At 46.7% G+C, this 26581-nt stretch overlaps 1 protein-coding gene and 1 pseudogene across 5 annotated transcripts in view; both read left to right on the forward strand.

The window, feature by feature from the left end:
* TIMELESS (timeless circadian regulator) overlaps positions 1–15578 on the forward strand; it is a 39832-nt gene extending 24254 nt beyond the window's left edge. For 4 of the 5 annotated variants that reach the window (XM_066258395.1, XM_066258396.1, XM_066258398.1 and 1 more), the window contains 26 exons: positions 104–218; positions 313–375; positions 898–999; positions 1190–1345; positions 1581–1714; positions 1920–2007; positions 2329–2505; positions 2905–3122; positions 4277–4380; positions 4525–4694; positions 6088–6210; positions 6312–6463; positions 8888–8985; positions 9073–9193; positions 9298–9499; positions 9780–9925; positions 10531–10613; positions 10701–10818; positions 10907–10989; positions 11382–11524; positions 11714–11891; positions 11975–12043; positions 12160–12278; positions 12728–12953; positions 13069–13182; positions 13318–13713. In XM_066258395.1, coding sequence (XP_066114492.1) covers positions 104–218; positions 313–375; positions 898–999; positions 1190–1345; positions 1581–1714; positions 1920–2007; positions 2329–2505; positions 2905–3122; positions 4277–4380; positions 4525–4694; positions 6088–6210; positions 6312–6463; positions 8888–8985; positions 9073–9193; positions 9298–9499; positions 9780–9925; positions 10531–10613; positions 10701–10818; positions 10907–10989; positions 11382–11524; positions 11714–11891; positions 11975–12043; positions 12160–12278; positions 12728–12953; positions 13069–13182; positions 13318–13391 — 3376 coding nt within the window. In that variant the 3' untranslated portion in view covers positions 13392–13713. Of the gene's footprint in view, positions 1–103; positions 219–312; positions 376–897; positions 1000–1189; positions 1346–1580; positions 1715–1919; positions 2008–2328; positions 2506–2904; positions 3123–4276; positions 4381–4524; positions 4695–6087; positions 6211–6311; positions 6464–8887; positions 8986–9072; positions 9194–9297; positions 9500–9779; positions 9926–10530; positions 10614–10700; positions 10819–10906; positions 10990–11381; positions 11525–11713; positions 11892–11974; positions 12044–12159; positions 12279–12727; positions 12954–13068; positions 13183–13317; positions 13714–15394 lie in introns of those variants that run through there. The other variant, XM_066258397.1, reaches the window with a different exon arrangement.
* A 6131-nt stretch (positions 15579–21709) lies between these two features.
* Positions 21710–23383, forward strand: LOC136324901 (mitochondrial import receptor subunit TOM40 homolog pseudogene; annotated as a pseudogene).
* Positions 23384–26581: the final 3198 nt, after the last annotated feature.

The following is a 26581-nucleotide window of genomic DNA, read 5'->3' on the forward strand; positions in this document are numbered from 1 at the left end:
TTAACTTTTACTACACGCCAGCATTGGGTGTTTGAGCTGATAGGTTTTGGTGTTTGTGCCTAGTGAGGAGACTTAACCTCTCCCTCCTTCATTGTCTCCTCAGGCTGATGGTCAATTTGACACAACCAGCCTTGCTCTGTTTTGGCAGTGTGCCCAAGGAGCCTAGCCTCCGACACCATTTTCTGCAGGTGCTCGCTTACCTGCAGGCCTACAAAGAGGTGAGGTCTCCTTCAGTGTCCCTGAGGCAGGATTTGGGGGCAGCAGGAAAGGAGAGGAAGGGAGCTGCTTAAGGGCTGTTCCTCTATTTTGTAGGCTTTTGCCAATGAGAAGGCTTTCGGGGTCCTCAGTGAAACCTTATATGAGCTGCTGCAGCTGGTGAGTGAGTCTCCGCTTTTCTACATCCCAAGGATGGTTAGCACCTTGCTCCCCCTCTCGGTAGAGCACCAAGTTGGGCATTGTCAGGACATGCTGAGTTAGGAGGTATGGTCCCTGTCTGTGAATACATAGTCCAGTTTTTTCTCTGGCTACCTTAGGGCTGCTTGAAGTCTTTCTTTTTGTTCTTGTTTTTTTGTTTTTGTTTTTGTTTTTATTTTTTTCTAAATGCAAGGGGAAGTTTATTTACAAAGCCACAGAGGTAGGAAACACAGCCAGCTGGGCTGTGTAGGCAAAAGAAAGGTCCTTGGAGCTAAGAGAGAGAGGAAAGATATGCACCTTGAGGGAAGAAAACTGGGAAAGGTGCTAATGTGCTTCCGAGAGAGAGAGAGAGAGAGAGAGAGAGAGAGAGCCAGCCCTGGGGAAAGAAGAGGCTGGGAAAGGCTCCGGCAAGTGGGGGGGGCAGGCAAGGTAGGTGTTACCTGCCTTCAACCGAGAGTCTCTTCCTCTAACTCTCCTGGCTAGGGCTGGGAGGAGCGGCAGGAGGAAGACAACTTATTGATTGAACGGGTCCTGCTGCTGGTCAGAAATATTCTCCACGTCCCAGCTGACCTTGATCAGGAGAAGGTAAGAACAGGTCTTGGGTTGCCCGAGTTCTTGTGCTTGGTTAGATTGGACTGCCCTTTTTTGTTGCTGTTGTTTCTGTCCTCTGACAAATCTGAAGGGCAACCTTTGTCAAGGAATGAGTTGGAGAATCTTGAGGCAGGACAGTGGAACTGACTGACCTCCCTATCTCCCCTCACCACTCACTGCTCAGAGGATTGATGATGACGCCAGTGTTCATGACCGGCTTCTCTGGGCAGTTCACCTCAGTGGCTTGGATGACCTGCTCCTCTTCCTGGCCAGTTCGACTGCTGAGCAGCAGTGGAGCCTGCATGTGCTAGAGATCATCTCCCTTATGTTCCGTGACCAGGTGAGACCTGGTACCCAGTCTCTTCACCCATGAACTTTTCTGCTACGTGGCCAGACTTGCTTTTACAGTAATGGCTGAACTCTCTGGGGGAAGGTGGGTGACAGATGGAGTAACTGTGTGTTGACTATGGGGTCCCATCAACAATCCTACTTCGTTCACTCTATCACTAAAAGGAGTGGACTCAGAATTAGCAAAGACCATCCTTCTGACTCTTCTCTCGTTGTTTCAAATCTAGAACCCTGAGCAGCTGGCAGGAGTAGGACAGGGACGCTTAGCGCAGGAACAGAGCAGAGATGTGGCAGAACTGGCGGCGCTGCGCCAGCGAGAGATGGAAGAAAAGAGGGCTCGAGCTCTTCAGCGAGGCAACAGGTGAGCGGTGGGGAGCTGCCCCAGCCTCATTCCCGTTCCTTCACTGTGGGATGCTCAGGGCCACTCCTAAGACGGTGGTGACCAGATGGCATTTTGCAGTTACGACATGCTGTGATGTGCTGATGAAAGAGAATGGGAATAAAACCTCCAGGGAATTGCAGAATCACCCTGAATGCATATGCTTTATTTTTTTCTTTCATTGCAGGCATTCTCGATTTGGAGGCTCCTACATTGTCCAGGGGTTGAAATCCATTGGAGAGAGAGACCTCATCTTTCACAAAGGTCTCCACAATGTGAGTTTGCTCCCCTCTGGGGTGGGAACTCCCTATGTGAGTACCCACCATCTGAGGTGAGTGGAGTTAAGGAGCCTAAGAAGGGTAAACATTTCTGGAGGTAAAGCTTTCCATGGTCTTGGAGTTGGAGACAGTCAGAGGAATAGAACCTCTAGCATTATTGTCTTTATCTCTATCTTCCTGTAGTTTCAGAGGGAGAGCACTTTCCAAGAGTTTTTTTTGTTTTGTTTTTGAGAAAACTGCTGAACCAGGGATGTGGAAAGAACTGCAAGTGGAGGGTGGTGGTTAGGAGTAATTCTAATCCCCGACCCATACCTTTAGCTTCGAAACTACAGTTCAGATTTGGGGAAGCAGCCCCAAAGGGTGCCTACACGTCGCCAGGCGGCCCGGGAGCTATCTGTTCAACGCCGCTCTGCCCTCAATGTGAGACTCTTCCTCAGAGACTTCTGCCTTGAGTTCTTGGAGAACTGTTATAACCGGCTCATGGGCTTGGTGAAGGTGAGAAGCCTGGGAAGGATGGAGTAGGGAGCCACAGGGCCAGTGGTGGGTAAGAAAGGCGCTCTGGGTGGCAACCTAGAGGAAGCTGGCCCTGGAGTGTAGACTAGTAGGTAGGAAGGATACAGGGTGCCTCTGAGAGATGGGGATATCAGAAGGGGAACAAGTTAAAAGTCTCTCAGGAAATCACTCCACAAGAAGGAGAAATGAATGTGGAGACACCAGGGAGAAGAGAGGCTTAGAAATTTGGATCGTAAAAAAAATAGAAAAAGAAAAGAAAGAAATTGTGGCTCCTAGAATATTGTTACAGTGATATCCAGGGTCCACTCCATTATCATAGGTCAGGAGGGTATTAGAAGCCCCCCGAGGTCATGGAATGGTCTTTTTTTTCCTGGATGTTAGGATAACCTGCTTCGGGAGAAAGCTCAGCAGCATGATGAGACCTATTACATGTGGGCCTTGGCTTTCTTCATGGCCTTCAACCGGGCTGCCTCCTTCCGTCCAGGCCTGGTCTCAGAGACCCTCAGTGTCCGAACGTTCCACTTCATTGAGCAGAACCTCACTGGTTACTATGAGATGATGCTAACTGATCGCAAGGAAGCTGCTTCCTGGGCATGCCGGTGAGTAGGGTGAGAATTGGAGTCAGAATGGACGTCTCGGCCAGGCTGGGAGTCTTAATGCCTGAAATCTGAATGGTACTTTTCTTTCTGTTTCAGGATTAAGGTGAGCAGACTAGGGATTAAGGACTGGCTGGGCCAGATGGTTTTGTTTTGTTTTTTAGCCAGAGACAGAGAGAGGGACAGATAGGGACAGACAGATGGGAAGGAAGAGAGATGAGAAGTATCAGTTCTTCATTGCAGCACCTCAGTTGTTCATTGATTGCTTTCCTATATGTACCTTGACTGGGGACTCCAGCTGAGCCAGTGACCCCTTGCTCAAGCCAGGGACGTTGGGCTTCAAGCCAGCGACCATGGAATCATGTCTGTGAGCCCATGCTCAAGCTGGTGACCTCGGGGTTCTGAACCTGGGTCCTCTGCATCCCAGGCTGACACTCTATTCCAGGTGTCCCCAAACTACAGCCTGCGGGCCACATGTGGCCCCCTGAGGCCATTTATCCGGCCCCCCGCTGCGCTTCCAGAAGGGGCACCTCTTTCATTGGTGGTCAGTGAGAGGAGCACTATATGTGGCGGCCCTCCAACAGTCTGAGGGACAGTGAACTGGCCCCCTGTGTAAAAAGTTTGGGGACCCCTGCATCCACTGTGGCACCACCTGGTCAAGCTGGGCCATTCTGGGTTTTTTTATTTTATTTTTATTTTTCTGAAGCTGGAAACGGGGAGGCAGTCAGACAGACTCCCGCATGCGCCCGACGGGGATCCACCCGGCATGCCCACCAGGGGATGATGCTCTGCCCCTCTGGGGCGTCGCTCTGCCACAATCAGAGCCATTCTAGCGCCTGAGGCAGAGGCCACAGAGCCATCCTCAGCGCCCGGGCCAACTTTGCTCCAATGGAGCCTTGGCTGCAGGAGGGGAAGAGAGAGACAGAGAGGAAGGAGAGGGGGAGGGGTGGAGAAGCAGATGGGCGCCTCTCCTGTGTGCCCTGGCTGGGAATCGAACCCAGGACTCCTGCGTGCCAGGCCAATGCTCTACCGCTGAGCCAACTGGCCAGGGCCACCATTCTGTTTTTGATGGCATTATTTTCTGGATGTGTGGGGGAGTGGTATTGTGTCCATGAGCCTATGTCCTAAGTTGTCCTCCTCTTTCCCTCAACTTTCAGGATGCACCTGGCTCTGAAGGCCTATCAGGAGCTACTGGCCACAGTTAATGAGATGGACATGTCGCCAGATGAGGCTGTGAGGGAGAGCAGCCGCATCATCAAAAGTAAGGCCCTTGCTCAGTCTTGGATCCTGGCCTTCTTCATCTCTTGACTTAGCATTTTATTCTTCCCAGTCCCAGTTTCACCCATCTCCTTTTCTTAAACTTCCCAGACCAGTTCTTCCAAGCCTTTCTCTTCCCCATTTCTAGACAACATTTTCTATGTGATGGAGTATCGAGAACTATTTCTGGCACTCTTTCGAAAGTTTGATGAGAGATGCCAGTCTCGTTCTTTACTTCGTGACCTGGTAGAAACCACCCACCTCTTCCTCAAGATGTTGGAGCGGTTCTGTCGGACCCGAGGGAACCTGGTGGTGCAGGTATGGGCAGTCCCAGAATGTGGAAAGAGATGGGAGGGGAAGGTGGAGGATGAGCTCATTCTACTCAAATTTTCTGTAGCTTCAGCTTATCTGTTAGAACTTCTCTGAACTAAGAGGGTAGGAGGTATTCCTAATGTGAGTCTACTCTAGTTTCTTTTATTAGATTAATTCCTGATAAACCATAAATATCTTAATTCATTCAGGAAAAAATTATTGAGCACTTACACATAAACTCTGGGGTTCATAAGTTCATAGAGTTTAGTTATTATGCTTAGATATTTCCTGGTTATACTTCTGAAACACTATAGTGAGATGGAAAGAGCCTTAAATTGAAAGTCAGAAGGTCTGGGATCTCTTCCTGTATTAGTTGCTGTTAGAATAACTCAAACTGCTCTTGTCAGTCTTCATAGTCCTAAAGTTATTTGTAATATCTATCCATGAGCCTGGACATATAAATGACATATAAGTGAACACTCTGGCACAAGAGGAAAACCTCAAGAAATCTGTATCCCGGACACTTAGGGACTCTACTTTGTGAACATTTTTCTATATAACTTAAGGTTTGATCAGAACTGGACTTGAAAGGGGCAGTAATATCAATGAGACTCCTAAAAGGTATTTTTACACTCAGAGCTCTATTGTATTATCAGCAACAATAGGTAATATCATTTACTGGGTGTTTATTGTGTATCAGCATTGTGCTAGAGTTTTCTTGTAATTTGCCAGTAGTAGAACATATGCAGAGCGGTTACGTAACTTGTTCAAGGTTTACTAGTAAATGGCTAGTGTCAGTACTTAAATCTAGATCTGCTGGATTCCAAAGCTTAAGCCCCTAACATTTGGTGTGTTTAATTTTAAGTTTCTTAAATAGAGTGTGAACTTTAAGGGCTTCATAGTTCATCATGTTTGCCCGTACAAGACTGGTTCACAACCATGAGTTGGAGCAGGGCAGGATATTGACTCTCCTGCTTTTCAGGAGAAAAAAATTATAGGCTATATTTACAAAGTGCTTTGCATTTTGCTAAGACTTCTTGTGTAGAACATCTCATCCTCATAGCAAATCTGTTTATTCCATAGACTTCTGCTTAAGAAGTCACTGCTTTTGAGAAATCGGACACAAAGAAATGAGTCCAGTGCTGCTCCTATGTTTTGCCATGGTGTTCTCTGTCCTGTCCACAAGGAAATTAATTTATCTCTTTCCCCCACTAGACTAGAAGCTCCTCAAGGACAAGGAAATATGCTGTTCACTGTTGCTTCCCCATTGCCTTTGAGTGGCACATAGTGGGTCACTCTAATTAATTCAAACATCTAATTAATTAATAATAGAGAAGACATGGATGGAGAAAGGCCTCCTTAGTTCTCCTGCTACTCTAACACAGTTCTTTCTCCATAGAACAAACAAAAGAAGAGAAAGAAGAAAAATAAGCCCATTGCTTTTGATAATGTCCCCCCTAGCCCAGGGCAGCGGGAGGCCATGTGGCCTTCCCTGGCCGAGCAGCTACAGTGCTACACCCAGGTAGGTAGTTGCAGAAACCTTGTCTTTCTCAGTGATAGTGCTATAGGTTGGCTGTCTGGCTTTCCCTCTTCTCTGCTCCCAAAGCCTTCATCCCTCTCTAGGATCCTGAGCTCAGTTTGGAATTCATGATTCCCTTTGATGCGGCCTCAGAGGTACCAGTGGAAGAACAGCGGGCAGAAGCCATGGTGCAGATCCAAGACTTTCTGCTGGCTGGCCAGGCCCCACAGGCCCTGACCCTCCTTAGGTCTGCTCGGTAAGAACCTACCCATCCATCCTCCTGGATCCAGCTCCTTAGCTTTTAGGAGCAAAGGGAGGCTTTTACTGTGCCATAGGGTTCTCAGTCTTCAAAAAATAGTAGTCCCATCAGAAGTGCTGGAGCATTAGCCTGACCAGGTGGTGGTGCAGTGGATCGAGTGTTGGCCTGGGATGCAGAGGACCCAGGTTCGAAACCCTGAGGTCCCTGGCTTGAGCCCAAGGTCGCTGGCTTGAGCAAGGGGTCACTGGCTCAGCTGGAGACCCCCTGGTCAAGACATATGAGGAAGCAATCAATGAACAACTAAGGTGCCACAATGAAGAATTGATGCTTCTCATCTTTCTCCCTTCCCGTCTGTCCCTATCTGTTCTCTCTCTGTCTATCTCTCTCTTTCACTAAAAAGATACTGGAGCTTTATACTGAAACTAAGTGCAGGGGAGTTTTGATTGATCTGTTAGAGGATTTTGTTGTTTGATAAAACAAAAGTGTTAATTGGGGGGGGGGGATAAAGGTAATTCTATAAGCCAAAGATATTTCAAAACCCCGAGGTCGCTGGCTTGAGCACAGGCTCACCAGCTTGAATGTGGGGTCGCTGGCTTGAGCGTGGGATCATAGACATGACCCCATGGTCACTGGCTTGAGCCCAAAGGTTGCTGGCTTGAGCAAGGGGTCACTCAGTCTGCTGTAGCCCCCCCCCCCATCCAGGCACACATGAGAAAGCAATCAATGAACAACTAAGATACCGCAGTGAAGAATTGAGCTTCTCATCTCTCTCCCTTTCTGTCTGTCCTTATCTGACTCTGTCTCTGTCAGAAAAATTTATAAATTTGTTCAACCAAGTGTCAAATATTTGGATTGTTTGCATTTGTTCTTTTTTTGTTTTTGTTTGCTTGTTTTTATGTGATGTTTATTGCACTGTTGCTATGAGGAAAAATTTCCCTAGTCTTTTTTTTTTTAGTCAACTAAATTTAACAGGGTGACATTGGTCAACCAAAGTACATAAGATTTAGAGAAAACATCTCCACATTACTTGGACAGTCAATTGTGTTGTATACCCATCACCCAAAGTCAAATCATCCTCTGTCACCTTATATTTGTTTCTCTTTATGCCCCTCCCCTCTCCCCATCCCCCTCCTTTTTTTCCCTTCCACTCCCCCTGGTAACCACTGCACTTTATCTATGTCCATGAGTCTCAATTTTGTGTCCCACCTAGGTATGGAATCATGTAATTCGTAGCCTTTTCTGATTTACTTATTTCACTCAGCAATAATGTTATCAAGGTCCATCCATGTTGTCGTAAATGATACTATGTCATCATTTCTTATGGCTGAGTAGTATTCCATAGTATATATGTGCTACATGTTCTTATCCAATTATCTGTTGAAGAGCATTTTGGTTGTTTCCATGTCTTGGCCACTGTGAACAATGCTGCAATGAACATGGCGCTGCATGTGTCTTTACATACCCATGTTTTCAAGTTTGGGGGGTATATACCCAGTAGAGAGATTGCTGGGTTATGGTAGCTCTATTCCTTTTTTTTTTTAGAGAGATTTTATTTATTTTTAAGAATTTTTTAAAAATTTGTCCATTTTAGAGAGGAGAGAGAGAGAGAGAGAGAGTAGGAGTGGAGGAGCAGGAAGCATCAACTCCTATACATGCCTTGACCAGGTAAGCCTTGGGTTTTGAACGAGTGAGCTCAGTGTTCCAAGTCGGCGCTTTATCCACTGCACCACCGCACCACCACAGGTCAGGCTGTTTATTTTTTGTGACAGAGACAGAGAGAAGGACAGATAGGGACAGACAGACAGGAAGGGAGAGAGATGAGAAGCATCAATTCTTTGTTGCAGCTCCTTAGTTATTCATTGATTTTTTTTCATATGTGCCTTGACCGGGGGCTACAGCAGACCAAATGACCCCTTGCTCAAGCCATTGACCTTGGGTTCAAGGTGGTGAGCCTTGCACAAACTAGATGAGCCTGCGCTGAAGCTGGCTACCTCAGGGTTCAAACCTGGGTCCTCTGCATCCCAGTCTGATGGTCTATCCACTGTGCCACCACTTGGTCAGGCAGTAGTTCTATTCTTAATTTTTTGAGGAACCACCATATGTACTTTCTTCCACAATGGTTGTACTACTTTACATTCCCACCAACAGTGAAATGCGGGTTTCTTTTTCTCCACAGTCTCTCCAATGCTTGTTATTACCTGTCTTGTTGATAATAGCTAATCTAACAGGTGTGAGGTGGTATCTCATTGTAGTTTTGATTTGCACTTCTCTAATAGCTATCCCTAGAGTCTTTGTTGCATCTTTGAGATAATAGTTTGCATTCTCTTGCCGGCTGACAAGTGAGACTAAATTCCTTCTCCCACTTCAAGTTATAACTCAGATTCCTGCTGGTTAAAGCCCTTTTTCCTCTCTGTGTTCCAGGGAGGTATGGCCAGAAAGAGATGTGTTTGGCTTTCAAGGCATTTTTCCAGAGGAAGAGTTGCAGCTGCTGAAACAAATCTTCTGTGCTCCACTTCCCCGTGAGTCTTGGTTTCCTTCACATTTCTCTGCCACTAGTGATTCTCTAGCACCGGACACCCAGCCATTAATCCTCACTATTCCTATAGGGCAGCAGGGGCCAGAGGATCAAGGGGCAGAGGAGGAAGAGGAAGAAGAAGAGGAGGAAGAAGAATTGCAAGTGGTCCTGGTGTTGGAGAAAGAATTTAATTTTCTGGACTACCTGAAACGGTGCTGGCCAAGAGGACTGAGTTGGTCCCAGGATGGGGATCGCGGGGCTGTGAGGATGAGCAGTGTCTTATGCTTACATCCTCCCCCTTCCTGTCTCGGTGCAGCTTTGCCAACTCGACTGTCCTCCGAGCCTACGTGCTGCTGCTGCGGAACTACTGGCAGAACAGTGCCCACACCAACCACTGTGTCGTCAAGATGCTGCACCGGCTGGCCCATGACCTCAAAATGGAAGCTCTTCTTTTCCAGCTCTCACTCTTCTGCCTCTTCAATCGTCTGCTTAGTGACCCCGCCGCTGGGGCCTACAAAGTGAGGAGATACTAAGGAATGGGGGTCTGGAGGGTTAGAGGAGTCCTGGCTCAGAAGGGTAGTCTTCAGGAGGGAAAGGGCACTGAGTGGTGTCGAGGGCTGAGAGACGAGAGAACAGTAGGGAAGTAGGCAGCCCAGGTGAGGGAGCTGGGCGGAGGAGACAGGAGAGTCTGAGTGGGGGACAGGGCAGCCAGGGACAGGTGGCGAGGAACTTTTTATGGGGCCTGCTTTATGTATACACTTAAGCCAGAGGCCTCACAACAGCATCCCTCTCCCACAGGAGCTTGTGACTTTTGCCAAATACATCCTGGGAAAGTTCTTTGCATTGGCTGCAGTCAACCAAAAAGCCTTTGTGGAGCTCCTGTTCTGGAAAAACACATCTGTGGTTCGAGAGATGACCGAGGGCTATGGCTCCCTGGATGGCGGGTGAGCTTGAGGAAGGGCAGTAGGGGTGGGGGACACAGTCACAGTGTCAAAGCTGGAAGAGCTTACAGAGCGGTTAGGGTAACCTCTCTTTCCCTTTTGTAGCTGAGAAAACAAGCCCCGAAGGTGACGTGCTTTACCTAAGGTCACCCTAGAGAGGAATGGCACTGGAACCTGTGCCCTGTCTACTCTATAGTTTCCTTCTCCTTCTCCAGCCTTCGTGGGGTGGGGGGTCATTTGGGAGTAGGGTGGCCCCCCAGGGAGAGTCTTTATGTCCCTGTCCCAGAATGTGCTGGGGAACCATAAAGATTCATAGAAATGTTGGCCTCTTTTCCTTAGGTCCTCAGCTCTTCTCCTTTACACTTCTTCCTTTTTGCCATAATGCTCTCAGTCCCTGCAGTGTCAGCTTCCTTAGGCCCAACCTGGAAAATCTCTTAGTTTGACCTTGGGTTCTTAAGTAAGAGAAGGAAGCACATCTTAGGCCCCTGCTGGCTGGCTCCTTTCAGATGCCTGTGTCATCTTGTTCCTTTTAGAACTGACCAGAAAAGACCTTTGGTCTCTTTTTGAGCCAACAGCCTACATGCTCCCTGTCTCCTTTTCCCATTTAGATCTTCTAGTCGCAAACCTGCGTGGAGCCTAGAAGAGGAGGCCCAGCTTCAGGAACTGTACCTTGCCCATAAGGATGTGGAAGGTAGGAGGCCTTGAGATCTGAAAAGCTTATGAGGCGGACAGCATGACCTCCAGGAGCCCTCTTTACTGCCTCAGTCCTCCACCTCAGGTCAGGATGTCGTAGACACCATCATGGCACACCTGAAAACTGCTCCTCGAACACGCAATCAGGTCATCCACCATCTGGTCCGGCTGGGACTGGCTGGCAGTGTCAGGGACTTCCAAAGGTAGAGGCACGTGTTCTGTAGGGAACTGAGATGGGAATCTTCTGTTAGTACCTCAGTCCCTTCTCTCACTGACACCTTCCTGAAACAGGAAAGGAAGCAATATCGTACTGTGGACAGAAGATCAGGAGCTGGAACTGCGGCGGCTTTTTGAAGAGTTCCAGGACTCAGATGGTAAGTGAGGTGGAAGTCCAGGAAACCTCTGAGATGAGAGCTACACTGTCCATTTCTTTCCCCTACCACCTGTCCCCAAGGAAGGCTTATCCCATCTCTTCGTCCACGTACTATATTTGTGATGTCAGTTCTGAATGAATCAAGCTAGCCTCTTTCCTCTGATTTCCTTTCCTCCTCTTTTCTCTACTGCTCTTGGGTATTCACACTTTCCTTCTTTCTTTATTTATTTTTGATTCATTTAGAGAGTAGAATGGGAGGGGAACAGGAAGCATCAATGCCCATGTGTGCCTTGACCAGGCAAGCCCAGGGTTTCAAACCAGCGACCTCAGCGTTCAAGTTGACGCTTTATCCACTGTGTCACCACAGGTCAGGCACACTTTTCTTCTTTATAGATATCCTAGGTCATATCATGAAGAATGTCACAGCCAAACGTTCACGGGCCCGAATAGTGGATAAACTGCTGGCTCTGGGGCTGGTGGCCAAGCGGCAGCAGCTATACAAGAAACGCCAGAAGAAGTTGGTGCCCTTGAGCTTGGTAATAATCTTCCCCGGGCTCTGCTGGGATGGCACCGTTTCCCAGAAATGCTCCTTAGAAGTAACCCACCCGGGATCTTCCTGCTTCAGCTGTTCTAAGTCCACCTGGAATTGGAGGACTCCACTCAGTTCCTCATCTTGTGTCCTTTTTTCATTTCCAACCTCCCCCCCCCCCCCCATTGAATTTTAGCCTAATGGAGCAGAGTCCCTGAAGGATTTTTGCCAGGAAGATCTAGAGGAAGAAAACCTGACAGAGGAAGAGAGTGAAGAGAATGAAGAGAAAGAGGAGGAGTCAAAGGAGAAACAAACCTCCCAAGGGAGCTCAGTCCTTTTAACTGAAAACCTGGGGCAAAGCCTGCATCAGGGAGGTAAGGCTTGGGCTGGGAGAGCTGTGTCAAGCAGAGGAGGGGTTGGCATATGGGTCCCTGCTAAGCTTTCCTCCTCCCCTTAGGCTTTTCCACTCCTCTCCTGTGGCTCCAGAACTGCCTGTTTCAAGTAGCAGATGATCGAGAAGAGGACGGTGAGTGGGTAGAGAATGGTTTCAGGGGCACTGGGACACTGGAAGCTGCAGGTCATGGGATAGAGGACCAGTTCTTTCTTTACATATTCACCTTATGCCTATTGGCCCTGTTCTAGGCTGCTCCCAGGCAGTTCCATTGGTGCCGCTGACAGAAGAAAATGAGGAAGCAATGGAAAATGAACAGTTTCAGCAGCTATTGTGCAAGATAGGACTTCGACCTCCTGCCTCTGGGCAGGTAGATACACCAGTTACACTGTCAGTCAAGTAGTGTTGGTGCTGTTTCAAAATACACCTCATTTCGCTGACCAAGACTCCTGCAGCAGCTGTCTTGCGAGTCTTACTCTCTAATTTCTCCTTCCAGGTCCATGTCACACTGCCCCGAGTTATCTAAGATACAGTTTTGATTATAACACTTCTCTGTCCAGATCACTTGATGGTTACCCACTGTCTGCAGGACAGAGTCCTGGGTATTTATTCAGTTAACAACTATATTTACTGAGAACTTACAGGCACATGTTAGACATTGGGCATATATTGGGTAAAGAGGCAGTAAGTTCCTAACCCTTGTGAATCTTGACCAATACAGGGTCATATTTATTTAATGAAGAGTATCAAAATCTCACGAACTAGAGGCTGATCTGATCCTTTCTCATTGCTCTCATTTCATCTACTTTGTCCCTATAGGAAACCTTCTGGCGAATTCCAGCCAAGCTGAGTCCCACCCAGCTCCGGAGGGCAGCAGCTTCTTTGAGTCAGCTGGAGGAAGAGGAAAAAGTTCAGCCAAGACTAGACCCTGAAGTCCCTGGAGAGCAAGGCCTCCAGGAAGAACACCAAAAGAAAGACCAAGCACAAGCCCTGAGGGCCCTCCTACCAGCCTGGAAAAAGAAAGCAGGCTTGGTGTTCCCAGCGGGTAATAACACAGCTACTTACTGAGTGCTTCTCTGTGCCAGCCATATTGATCTGGAGGCTGATGGAGTATTTTAAAAATATGAGGGCTCAGTTCCCTAATGTTATACCTCTTACAGTCATTTCAGAGGAAGGGACTGCTGGTGAGAAAGAGCAACTGAAATTGGCACCCAAGAAGCGACAACTGCTAGACAGCGATGAGGAACAGGAGGGCGATGAGGGCAGGAGCAAAGGTGAGGAGTCTGATTGGGACCTGCTCTTTCTTCTAACCTCTGGCACTCTTCAATCCTGAAGATAAATGCTACCCCTTCCTTCCCCTTGAACATATTTATATATTCTCTCTCTTCTCACTCCTGTTATTCCCATAGCAACAGAGCTGGAAGCTCCAGGAATCCAAAAGAAGAAACGGTTTCAGATTGAGGATGAAGATGAGAGTGACTGAAGAGTCAGAAGCCTAAGGGTAGAGATAGGCCTGTATTTAGGTGGTGAGTTTAAATTAGTGGGAAGGGTCCTACAGGACCCAGAAACTCCTCTTACTAGACAGGAGCACTATAGTCCTGAGCTTCCCCACAATCTGGGGTCCAGGAAGTTCAGACCCCAGTGGTTGACTCCTCCTCAGTCACCTCTTTGTTTCTCCTAGTTGTATCAGTATGCCTCAGTAACTCTGACTCGGCTTCTTCTAAGAACCATGTGTTTGGGTTATTAGTACCCCATAGCAAGTGAGACTAAGTGAAATAAAAAAGGCACCTTGAAACCCTCCCGAATTGGTCTGTTCCATTTGGCTTTCTGCTGGAGGTGGTCACACACCAGATGGGGAGCTTTGTGACATGATGGGCAGGGGTATTGCACCTTTTTTTTTTTAATTTATGCATTTTAGAGAAGAGAGAGAAAAAAAGAAAGGGGGGGAGGAGCAGGAAGCACCAACTCCCATATATGCCTTGACCGGGCAAGCCCAGGGTTTTGAACCGGCAACCTCAGCATTCCAGGTCGACAATTTATCTACTGCGCCACCATAGGTCAGGCTGTTGCACCATTTTTAAAAGGCACCAGATGCTCCCATCCTCACTGCCTTTCCTATGGTTACCTCCTAGGCAACAGATTGAGCCCAATTCCTGCAGTTGAGGTGGGGTTGTGATGCAATACTCCCCAGATGGATACATTTGGTTTGTGTTTGTACTGAATGAACCATGTAAAATTAAAAGTTGGCAATATTTTTTTTTTATTATTATTATTTTTTTACAGAGACAGAGTCAGAGAGAGGGATAGACAGAGACAGACAGACAGGAACAGAGAGATGAGAAGCATCAATCATTAGTTTTTCGTTGCACATTATGACACCTTAGTTGTTCATTGATTGCTTTCTCATATGTGCCTTGACCGCGGGCCTTCAGCAGACCGAGTAACCCCTTGCTTAAGCCAGCAACCTTGGGTCCAAGCTGGTGAGCTTTTGCTCAAACCAGATGAGCCCACGCTCAAGCTGGCAACCTTGGGGTCTCGAACCTGGGTCCACCACATCCCAGTCCAACGCTCCATCCACTGCGCCACTGCCTGGTCAGGTAAAAGTTGGCAATATTGATCTGACTTCTAGTCTAAGTACCCTACTAAGTTCTTGGGGGAACTTTGTTGTTTGTTTTTTTTAATTGATTTGAGAGAAATATCTATGTCTTGTTCTGCTTATTTAGGTGTTCATTGGTTGATTCTTGTATGTGCCATGAATGGGAATGGAACCCACAACTTTGTCATATTGGAATAATCTAACCAACTGAGCTATCTGGCCAGGGCCTGATGGTCTGTTTTAACTCCAATAGTTAAAAGTTCTGCCTGACCAGGCCATGGCACAGTGGATAGAGTGTCAGCCTGGGATGCAGAAGACCCAGGTTCAAAACCCCAAAGTCGCCAGCTTGAGCATAAGTTTATCTGGCTTGATTGCAGGCTCACCAGCTTGAGCATGGGGTCGCTGACTTGAGCATGGGATCATTAACATGGGTTAAATTGGGTTGCTTGAAGCCCAAGGTGGCTGGCTTGAGCCCAAGGTCCCTGGCTTCAGTGATGGGTCACTGGCTTAGCTGAAGCCCCTGGTCAAGACACATAGGAGAAAGCAATCCATGAACAACTAAGGTGCTGCAACGAATTGATGCTTCTCATCTCTCTCCTTTCCTGTCTGTCCTCTGCCTCTGTCTCTCTCTCTTTCTCACTTAAAACAAAGAAAAAATTCTCCGAAGGCCCTGGCCAGGTTGCTCAATTGGCTAGAGCACCATCCTGAAGTACAGAGGTTGTCAATTCAGTCCCCGGTCAGGGAATGTACAGAAACAGATCCTGTCTCTCTCTCTCTCCCTCTCTCCTTTCCTCTCTCTCACGCTTTCTAAAATCAATACAATAAACATTAAAAAAAAAAAAAAAAAAGCCAGGCCATCAGCCTTCCCTTTTCTCTTGCTTTCCTTACAGAAGACACAGAAAGAATCCTCACCTCAAGATCTTTTCTCTAGCCTGACCTGTGGTGGCGCAGTGGATAGAGCGTCGACCTGGAACACTGAGGTCACCAGTTTGAAACCCTGGGCTTGCCTGGTCAAGGCACATATGAGAGTTGATGCTTCCTGCTCCTCCCCCCTCTCTCCCCCTTTCTCTCTCTCTCTCTGTCTCTCTCTCTCTCTCCTCTAAAATGAATAAAAATGTTTAAAAAAAAAAAAGATCTTTTCTCTAGGATAAATCTTTAGTGTGACAAGAGTTTGCAGCAGGAAGAAATAGGAGCTGCAAAGGGAGAAAAAGCCAATTTTGGCCCTGGCCGGTTGGCTCAGTGGTAGAGCGTTGGCCTGGTGTGCAGGAGTCGCAGGTTCGATTCCCAGACAGGGCACACAGGAGAGGCGCCCATCTGCTTCTCTACCCCTCCCCCTCTCCTTCCTGTCTCTCTCTTCCCCTCCCACAGCGGAGGCTCCATTGGAGCAAAAGATGGCCCGGGTTGCTGGGGATGGCTTCTTGGCCTCTGCCCCAGGCACTAGAGTGGCTCTGGTAGCAACAGAGCAATGCCCCGGATGGGCAGAGCATCACCCCCTGGTGGGCAGAGCATCACCCCCTGGTGGGCGTGCCGGGTGGATCCCGGTCGGGCGCATGCAGGAGTCTGTCTGACTGCTTCCTCGTTTCCAGCTTCAGAAAAATAAAAAAAAGAAAAAATAAAAAAAGAAAAAGCCAATTTGTCAGCATGGGGCAGGGGGAAGACAAAGCCTAGGAAAGCAGGAGTGGGTAAAACCGCAATTGTCACGTCCTTCACTGCTTTTGGCAACCATCAGCTTTCTGGCTCTCATGTCTTTCTAGCTGAGGTAAGGTAAAGGTGAGATTCAGAAAATAGTTATTGAGATGAGGGAGAGCCCTGAGTAAAGGATGTGGTCGGGCTGTCTTATTTCTCTGATTTTTTTTTCTCCTTCCACAGCCTCTAAAGACAGAATGAATGTGTTTGGTCTGTGTTTGGTATTGAATTAAGCATGTGAACCTTAATGTAAATTATAGAGTTAGGTAATAATAGTTAATAGTACATAGTAATGAAATAAATAATAATATAATTGTAACAAGTGTATCGTGCCAATGTAAGATGTCCATAGGGGACATTGAGGGGTTGGTGGAGAGGGAACACTTGGAGACAATATACTTTCTGCTCAATTTTTCTGTAAACCTAAAACTACTTAAAAAAATAAATGACATTAATTAAAATAAAACCCATACACAGACAAACAAAACAAGCAGACTCATGGATACAGAGAACAAACTGAAGGTTGCTGGATGGGAGGGGGCTTGGGGGGCTGGGTGAAAAAGATCAAGGGATCAAGAAGTACAAATTGGCAGTTACAAAATAAAGGGGGTTCTCACGTTATGACAGTCTCAACATAGAACGTTTTGAGTTTATGACGCTCACTCCCATAGAAACTTAAAAAGGTGGAGACATGTTTCAGCTTACACTGTTAACAGTGCTTACGGACCACGTGGGTGAACTAGTTTGGTTGTGCACGGTGGAAGAACACACAGGAATGTGGCGTATGAGGGCCCCCAGTATGCTCACTTAGGCCATTTTGGACTGTTAAAAGTGCAAGTGTTCTGTTTTTGTGTGTTTCGACTTACTCCAAAAAGCAGGTTGTGTCACGGTCAAAAGAACAGAACTGTCGTAGCCCAAGGACGCCTGTAGTAATGGGGAAATAAAGTACAGCATAGAGAGCCTGACCTGGTGGTGGCACAGTGGATAGAGCGTCGGACTGGGATGCAGAAGGACCCAGGTTCGAGACCCCAAGGTCGCCAGCTTGAGTGCCGGCTCATCTGGTTTGAGCGAGGCTCACCAGCTTGGACCCAAGGTCACTGGCTCCAGCAAGGGGTTGTTTGGTCTGCTGAAGGCCCATGGTCAAGGCACATGTGAGAAAGCAATCAATGAACAACTAAGGTAACTCTCAATGAAAAACTAATGATTGATGCTTCTCATCTCTCTCCGTTCCTGTCTGTCCCTATCTATCCTTCTCTCTGACTCACTCTCTGTCTCTGTAAAAAATAAATTAATTAATTTTAAAAAAAAGTACAGCATAAAGAATATAGTCTATATAATAGCTATGTATGGTGCCAGATGGGTACTAGACTTATTGGCACATCATAAGTTCTATAAATGTTGAACTATGCCGTACACCTGAAGTTAATATAATATTGAATGTCAACTGTAATTGAAAAAATAAATTAAAACTTCTAAAACCAGCACCCAAGATGTGACTGACAACTGATGGGAATTGATGAAGGCAAGAGCAAAGGTGGGAAGTCTAATTGGGGTGACATGTCTTTATCCCTCTGTCATTCCTTGCCTCAGTCTTAGAGACAATACAGTCGTCCCTCCTCACATTGTGGTTCACTTTTCACGGTCTCATTTTATCACGGATTTTTAAATTGTATATATCTAATTTTGTATCATGGATTTTTCCCTACATTGCAGGATTTTGCGGTATATAGGTATTTTTATGTGTTTATTATTTTTATTATTTTTGCATTGAAATAAGTGAGAAAGGTTTATAAGAGTATGGGGAGGGTTTATAAAACCTTAAAATATATATAAATAATAAAATAAATATAAAGTCGCTACTTCACAAATTTTTGCCTGTCGCGAGGGTTGGGGGGGGGGTTCTGGGACCTAGCCCCCACAATAGATGGGGGACACCGTGCCACTGCTTTTCCTTACCCCAGACCGTGTTTACACTGTCAGTCTCTCCCCTGGCACTGGAGTTGGAAATCCAAGGAATTTCAACAAAAAGACATTTTCATATTACAGATGAGGACACTGACTGACGAACTGGAGAAGGAGATAGGCCACTCACAAATGATGAGCTCAGATCAGAAACAAGTTCAAAGGGTCCAGGAATTTCAGGAACAGTGGTGGATGCCTCTATATCTAGTTCTTCCTTCTACTAATTTTAGGAATATATAGCTTCCGGAAGGTTTACTCCTCTAGAAATCTTCCTATTTTTTCTTACCTGTTATGGGCCCTGTCATGGGGCTATGAAGAGTGAGTAACTGTGGCTGTTTGCCAGAAGTGGGTCATCACACCAGAGGGGAGTGTTTGTGGCACAAGGATGTGTGGACTTCTGTACCAGTTTTAGGGGGCACCGTATGCCATCGTTCCCTGTTTTACAGACTGCAGTTTCTCATCTAGACACCTAGATGACTAATGAAGCTGAATTCCTATGGTTTTCATGCAGGCTTGGAAAGAGGTATTATTATGGTAATGAATGCATTAATTAGGATATTGCTTTGGGATTAAGAAGGTAAAAAAATGAGAAGTTGCTGATTTGATCTGTTTTGTCAGTAGGTTCTGTTTTCCCATTCTTCTACCTGATAAGTCCATTGAAAAAGAACTAGTTGCCCAAATAGTGGTGGTGCAGTGGATAGAGCTTCAGTCCGGGACACTAAGGTCCCAGGTTCGAAATCTCAAGGTCACCAGTTTGAGCACAGGCTCATCCAACTTGAGCACTAGGTCACTGGCCTGAGCATGGAATCATTGAGATGAGGACTGACCCCACACACACACACACATCAAGGGACGTATGAGAAGCAATCGATGAATAGCTAAAGTGCCCCAGCTATGAGTTGATGCTTTCATCTCTCTCGGCTGCGGACCAGCGCGGCTCCAAATAACGGTGAGGAATTAAGGAAACACACTTTGTCAAAACAAAAACGATGGGACCCGGAGGACTCCTCAGTTCGCTTTATTATATAGACATATGCAAATCAAGGACCCTGATACAAAGTTGCACATCAAAGGCTAAGACAGGAACTCTCCCAAGGCAAAAACAAGATACATTAGTGAAATTTACAAACATCTGAAACAAACAGAGGAAGGGCATGTATATTGCTTCCAGCAACCCAAGGAAGCAAGTGGACTGGGTGCAAATACTCAGCATCAAACCAAATATGTAGATGGAGGGGGGAGAACTTAGCCTTTTGCTAAGCCTCCAATCTATAGTGGCTTTTTGCCATTAATGGTCCACAACTTATCCCCCTTTTCTTTTTTTATTTTTAATTTGTGTGCTGAGATTTGCACTTACCTAATTTCCTAGTTTCCCAGATTCTAATTTGGAGGCAGACGGAAAAAATACAGAACACAAAATTAGTATAGCCAATGCTGATACCCAAAAACAAGTATACTAATACATCACAGTGATTAAAGCCTTTAAGCAAACTCTTTAAGCTAATACAACAAGAGTCTATAAAAAGAGTAATGTCCTTAAAGTGTTCACCAAGTCCAAGTTGGCACCAACACCATTCCAAATCTCTGTAAATGCAACCCAACCCCAGTTCAGTCCATCAAAAACTGTCACAGGAGCAGGAGTCCAGGAAAAGTCCACATTCAGGAAAAGTCCACATGGCACTGGAATTGCTGTCACATTTCCACACTCTGCAGCTAGCGTCAAAGTCCCAATGACCGCTGCTCCTAGCTGGTAATGACCCAGGTAGACTGGAAAAGCCATCCGTAGCACGCATGAAGACGGAGCTTCCGTTTTCTTTAAACTGGAAAGATGAACCCAGGGGGCCCTATACTGGAGCTTTACAGCCATGGGGTGGTGAGGAGAACCTTGGGATACACTAAGCTGGGTGGCAGAGGTAAATTTGTAAGTTGGCAAAAAAGGAAAAAAGGAGCTCTGAATTAGGAGTAGGTCCTAGCCTAAAATATGAGTGGGGCATTGAGGCAGGAGGAATAAAGGAAAGACTATATTAAACAAAGCAGCAGAAAACAGGACTATCAATACCCACAACAGGGATCTTCAAGGGAAGAATAAAAAAACCTGAATATTCAGGCAAGACATAGTTAAGTGGCCCTTGTGTAAATGAGACCAGTCTACCGGCTACTTGGAAGAAATACCCCAGGCTCGTCCACAGTGTCATAGATGAGGCCAACGGCCCTGGGCACCTTTTAGCCTTCTGTGGCAAATCCCAGTATTCTGGGCAAGGTTAGGTCACAGGTGGCTGGAGCAGGGCTGTAAGAGACTGAACCCTCCCTTAGAGGAGCGAGGGGGAAGTCTACCTCCCAGTGTCCCTTCTTCCTCACAGCAAAAGCATGTAAGCCTGGCAGGCTTTGGCTTAAATGACCATCCTTTCTATTATTGAAGCAGGGCCCTGATGAAGTTCCAGTTGGAGCGCTGGAGCCTCTGAGGGCGTATGCCAAGAGCTAGTATTTTACCTGATCTCCTTTGGGCTTTTTCTGCCTCTTGGTACCTTAAAAGCCACGCTCAGAAGATCTCGCTGAGGGGCTTGAGGGTCCCTATCTGCTATATATCAGGAGCTATTCAGAAAAAGACAAAACAGTGTTATTAGCTGGAATCAAAAAAAATTTAAAAAGGGTAGTAGTTTGCAGGACAAAATTATTTGGCATCTCTTGTACATCAGCATTCAAAAGAAACTGAAGTAAAAAGCATGATAGGGTAGACCTGCAAGAGCTCCAGGACATGACTCCCCCCCCCCTTTCTTATTATTTACAATTGAATCTTCAAGCAAATGTTAAGCACACTTTACAATATTTTGACTTCTAAGATTGCAAGAAATTCTTTGTTAACTTTTAACAAAAATAGAGTAAAAGCACCTTCAAGCAACATTCCCACACTTATCAAAACACCCCCTTAATATTAATTAACAGGCACCTTAAAGAGTACATATCAAAACTGAAAAATCCCAGTATGATCTTCATTATTCTATAGTAAAAAAAAATCTTTACACTTTTATTATGTAAATCTATGCTGCCCCAAGCCTTCCACTTGCGGCCTGGAGCAGCCTGGCCAAACCAGCAAGTCTTTTGGATCCAAAATGAGCATGCTTTACTTATTCCAAACAAAATTATATTTATGTAGGGAAATGAAATTATTTTTATTTTGTTTTCAATACTAGAGCCAGCATTTCCAAAATTATTATTATTATTACTTTTCATGTAAGGACTTAATTCAGGCCTTATAAACAAAGACACTTAAGACATTCAACAAAGACTTCACATACAATCACACAAATCAAGAGTGAAACCCGGGGTTTTAGAGATTAAACTATGGCCTGCTTGATCTTAAGTAGGGCTACCTTAATAGGAATGTAATAAGGATATATACTAAACAGAGATCTCTCTTGAAAAATCTCAAGACGGCCATATGAGATTTCTGTTCAGCAACACCCAAATCAGGCCCCCCTTTCACCCTCTTTTCAGGCAATGGAGCAGGAAAGAAATAAAATGATCTAAAACATTAAAAAAATTAGGTAATGGGTGGTGGCGGCGGCGGCAGTGGGTTCGGTTGCGCGTGGCGCACGGGGTAGCAGTGGAGCCCAGGCCGGGAACAGGCGCTGCAGCCAGCGACCATGGGGAACGTGTTGGCCGCTAGCTCGCCGCCCGCTGGGCCGCCCCCGCCGCCTGCGCCCGCCCTCGTGGGACTGCCGCCGCCTCCGCCCTCTTCTTCGGGCTTCACGTTGCCGCCGCTCGGGGGCGGTCTGGGCGCTGGGGCTGGTGCGAGTCGAGGTTCAGAACGGACCCCCGGGAATGTGGCTACTAGCGCTGCAGATAGCGCAGACGATGGGGCCTGCGGCTGCCTGCCCAACCCCGGCACGTTCGAAGAGTGCCACCGGAAGTGCAAAGAGCTATTTCCTATTCAGATGGAAGGTGTCAAGCTCACAGTCAACAAAGGGCTGAGTAACCATTTCCAGGTGAACCACACAGTAGCCCTCAGCACAATCGGGGAGTCCAACTACCACTTTGGGGTCACGTATGTGGGGACAAAGCAACTGAGTCCCACAGAGGCATTCCCTGTGTTGGTCGGTGACATGGACAATAGTGGCAGCCTCAATGCTCAGGTCATTCACCAGCTGGGCCCTGGCCTCAGATCCAAGATGGCTATCCAGACCCAGCAGTCGAAGTTTGTGAACTGGCAGGTGGACGGGGAGTACCGGGGTTCTGACTTCACAGCAGCTGTCACCCTGGGGAACCCAGATGTCCTGGTGGGTTCAGGAATCCTCGTGGCCCACTACCTTCAGAGTATCACACCGTGTCTGGCTCTAGGCGGAGAGCTGGTCTACCACCGGCGGCCTGGGGAGGAGGGCACTGTCATGTCTCTAGCTGGGAAATACACATTGAACAACTGGTTGGCTACAGTAACGTTGGGCCAGGCAGGCATGCATGCAACATATTACCACAAAGCCAGTGACCAGCTGCAGGTAGGCGTGGAGTTTGAGGCCAGCACGAGGATGCAGGGCACGAGTGTCTCCTTTGGGTACCAGCTGGACCTGCCCAAGGCCAACCTCCTCTTCAAAGGCTCCGTGGACAGCAACTGGATCACGGGTGCCACTCTGGAGAAGAAGCTCCCGCCCCTGCCCCTGACGCTGGCCCTCGGGGCCTTCCTGAATCACCGAAAGAACAAGTTCCAGTGCGGATTTGGCCTCACCATCGGCTGAGCCCCTCTTGGCCTCTGCTTCCCACACCCTCCCTCCTTCAGATCCCACCGCCCCCTCCCTCTGGCACGGAGGGGAGAACTAAGCCCCTCCCTTCCCCCCTCCCTCCTTGGGGGTCAGGGTGGGGGTACAACAGAAAGGAGGAGACCCATCACCCCAGTGGCTGAGGGGGGAGTTCTGGAACCATGGGCGGTTTCAGGATTTAGAGCACCAGGGGCAGTGGGCCCAGAGGGGGCTCCCAAACCAATCGAGGGGCATGCCCGATTCTGAGCACCAGGGGCAGAGGTGGCCAGACAACCTCAGGGAGGTGTTGGGGCATCCCTATTCCCAAAGGGCCCTGGGGCCTGGCCCCGAGGGGGCAGCAAGAAGAGGAGCTTCCCCATCCCCTGTCTGCTCCCACCCACTTTCCCACCCACTCCTCAGTATAAATCATGTTTATAAGTTATGGAAGAACTGGGAAATTTTACAGAAAAAACAAACAAAAAAATATACATGAAAAAAAGTGGGAGAAAAAAAAATTAGGTAATAATAATTGAGAAAGGAAAGAGAGTATAGTAAAATAAGTCTTATGCAATTGCTCTTGTGAAGTGAGTCTCTCATCTAGAATCATGGTGTCTCACCAGTCGTTCAGGGATCCACTGAGGAGCTTCAGCAGACCTAGGAAAAACACACACATATCCTCGTACATCAGTATTCAAAAAATTTAAAGTAAAAAGAGCATGACAAAGAAGATTTGCAGGAGTTTCCTAATATTTAAGTTGCTATTTGGCTCCTAACTCTGAACACACCTCACAATGCACTAACCAAATCAGTAAGTCTTAAGGATCTACATTCTATTCTATTTAAATTTAAATGAGTGCTCCTTACAAGTTCTAAAAACATTTTATTTTTCTAAATATTAGAGCCAGCATTGCCAACCTTTGCATGCAAAAACAAACTTAACTCAGGCCTTAAAAACAGACACATTTTGACAACATTAAACAAAGACTAAACAGAAACAAGAATCAGACGAACCAGATAAACCAAAGAGAAACCCGGGATTTCAGAGCACATCCAGACCAGAAAGATGCCTGCCCAATATTAGTCAGGGTATCCTCAGACACAGGGACTGTAGGATGTGACTAAACAAAATCTTCCCAAGAAAATTTGCCCTCAGCAGCTGCTGGGATATTTTCTATAGTCCGATCCAACACAGGTCCCCTGCCTTAACCTTCAGGCAAAGAACAAGAAAGAAACAAAATGATAGCTCAGAAGATTGTAGCCAAAACATTAAAGAAAATCAGACCATGACAGGAAAAGCTGCAACTTTCCTAATACCTGAGTCTCCTTTCCACTCTCAAATTCTATAGTTGCTGCAACCGCGGCTCAGGTTGACCATGCTGAGATTTTTCTCCTACCTCAACAGCCCCTTCATGAAAGTCCAACTTCCACAGTAAATAATTACCCCCAGAGAGACTAGCACAAACAATCACCTTCCAGTCATTTGAGGGAAGAGCCTTTGCCCTAATAGTATCTAATAAACCAAGTGAAAAAGGGGCAGTAGGCCCATACTGAACACAAGCAAGTTTAAGCTCTTTCAGAGTTCTAAAAGGTACAGGTTCATGTTCTCGCACTAGTCTCCCTGTATCATCCTGTCTTTCTACAACAGGAAAACGGGTAAAGCCATCATTTATTGTTTCCCCTACATTTGAAGCCTGGTCTATAGATTGTTGGAGAGGGGATTTCCCAGATTTTCAGTTATAGACTCTGCAATCAGCCTGATAAGGGATCAGAGGAGCAGAGGGTTGAATGTAGGAAGGAGCTGAGGGCAGCGGAGGCCCCGCGGCTAAGGCAGCCATAGCCACGGATTTTTCATCCCCCCTGTCATCCTCAGACTCCAAGTTATCATCATATTCACATCCCTCTGTTTCCGGCTCACCCTGACACTCTTCAGACAACGAGTTGTCTTCATACGGAAACATTTCTACATAATATGGTCCCTTATTTTTTACCCTATCTGTCCCATATTCTTTTACTCCCAACTACACTTTCCCCCAAAACTTTCTTTACTCACTGTGCGCACTTCACTTTGGGGAGTTCCGTCACCTTCCTTCAGTTTTAGTTTCCTGGTACTCATACTCAAGTCATCTGTTCGGGCGCCACTTGCTGTGAACCAGTGCAACTCCAAATAACGGTGCGGAATTAAGGAAACACACTTTGTCAAAACAAAAACGATGGGACCGGGAGGACTCCTCAAACTGCCTGGCAGTATCTGAGTGCCTCATAGCCCCAGTTCACTTTATTATATAGACCTATGCAAATCAAGAACCCTGATACAAAGTTGCACATCAAAGGCTAAGACAGAAACTCTCCCAAGGCAAAAACAGGATACGTTAGTGAAATTTACAAACATCTGAAACAAACAGAGGAAGGGCATGTATATTGCTTCCAGCAACCCAAGGAAGCAAGTGGACTGGGTGCAAATACTCAGCATCAAAGCCAAATATGTAGATGGAGGGGGGAGAACTTAGCCTTTTGCTAAGCCTCCAATCTATAATGGCTTTTTGCCATTAACGGTCCACAAAATCTCTCCCTTCCTGTCTTATCTCTACCTCTCTCTAAAAAAAATAAATAAATAAAAAATAAAAGCTGTTTTCACCTGACCTGTGGTTTTCACAGTGTATAGGGCATTGACCTGGAGCTTTGAGGTCACCCATTTGAGACACTGGGCTTACCCAGTCAAGGCATATATGAGAAGCAACTACGAGTTGATGCTTCCACTTCTCTTCCCACCCTTCTCTCTCTCTCTCTCCCTCCCTCTCTCTCTTTCTTTCTCTCTCCTCTCTAAAATGAATAAGTAAAATCTTTAAAGAAAAATAACTATTTTGGGATCTCCCTGGAAACCATTGGCAAACCTGCCTTTCACCTCCTTGCTTCCCCAAAAGATAACAGGAATTTTTCCTAGTCTAAGTTTAGGTCTAGTGAAATCTTTTGGGTTACAGGGACAGGGGTCAAGGGAAAAAGTACAGGGGGTCCTTGGGTTACAACAGTTTTGACATACAACATTTTGAGTTTACAATGCTGCCTCCCATAAAAACTAAAAAATTGAGATGTAAGTGTTTTGGCTGATGCTGTTAGCGTTGTATTTACGGACTACCTTAGGTGATGTTCGGTCATGCATGGCAGAAGAATATGCAGTACAGGGTGCGGTACAGCAAATTTATGTCCTTTTCCTTTTTTTTTTTTTTTTTTTTTTTTTTTACAGGGACAGAGAGAGAGTCAGACAGAGGGATAGATAGGGACAGACAGACAGGAACAGAGAGAGATGAGAAGCATCAATCATCAGTTTTTGGCTGCGACACCTTAGCTGTTCATTGACTGCCCTTTCACATGTGCCTTGACCGCGGGCCTTCAGCAGAGCAAGTGACCTCTTGCTTGAGTCCAAGCTGGTGAGCTTTACTCAAACCAGATGAGCCCGCGTTCAAGCTGGCGACCGCGGGGTCCCGAACCTGGGTCCTTCCGCATCCCAGTCCGACGCTCTATCCACTGCGCCACCAACTGGTCAGGCTATGTCCTTTTCCTTTTTCTGTGGCTTAGTTATGTTTTTATGTTCTAGATTATGATTTTACAACTGTGTTAGGGTAGGTGAATGACTTAGGCTAGGGTGTGTTTTGACTTACACCAAAATTCAAGTTACTGTCAGAACTGTGTGGTAACCTGAGG

The sequence above is a fragment of the Saccopteryx bilineata genome, chromosome 2 (genome assembly GCF_036850765.1).
Source record: "Saccopteryx bilineata isolate mSacBil1 chromosome 2, mSacBil1_pri_phased_curated, whole genome shotgun sequence".
NCBI classification, from domain to species: domain Eukaryota; kingdom Metazoa; phylum Chordata; class Mammalia; order Chiroptera; family Emballonuridae; genus Saccopteryx; species Saccopteryx bilineata.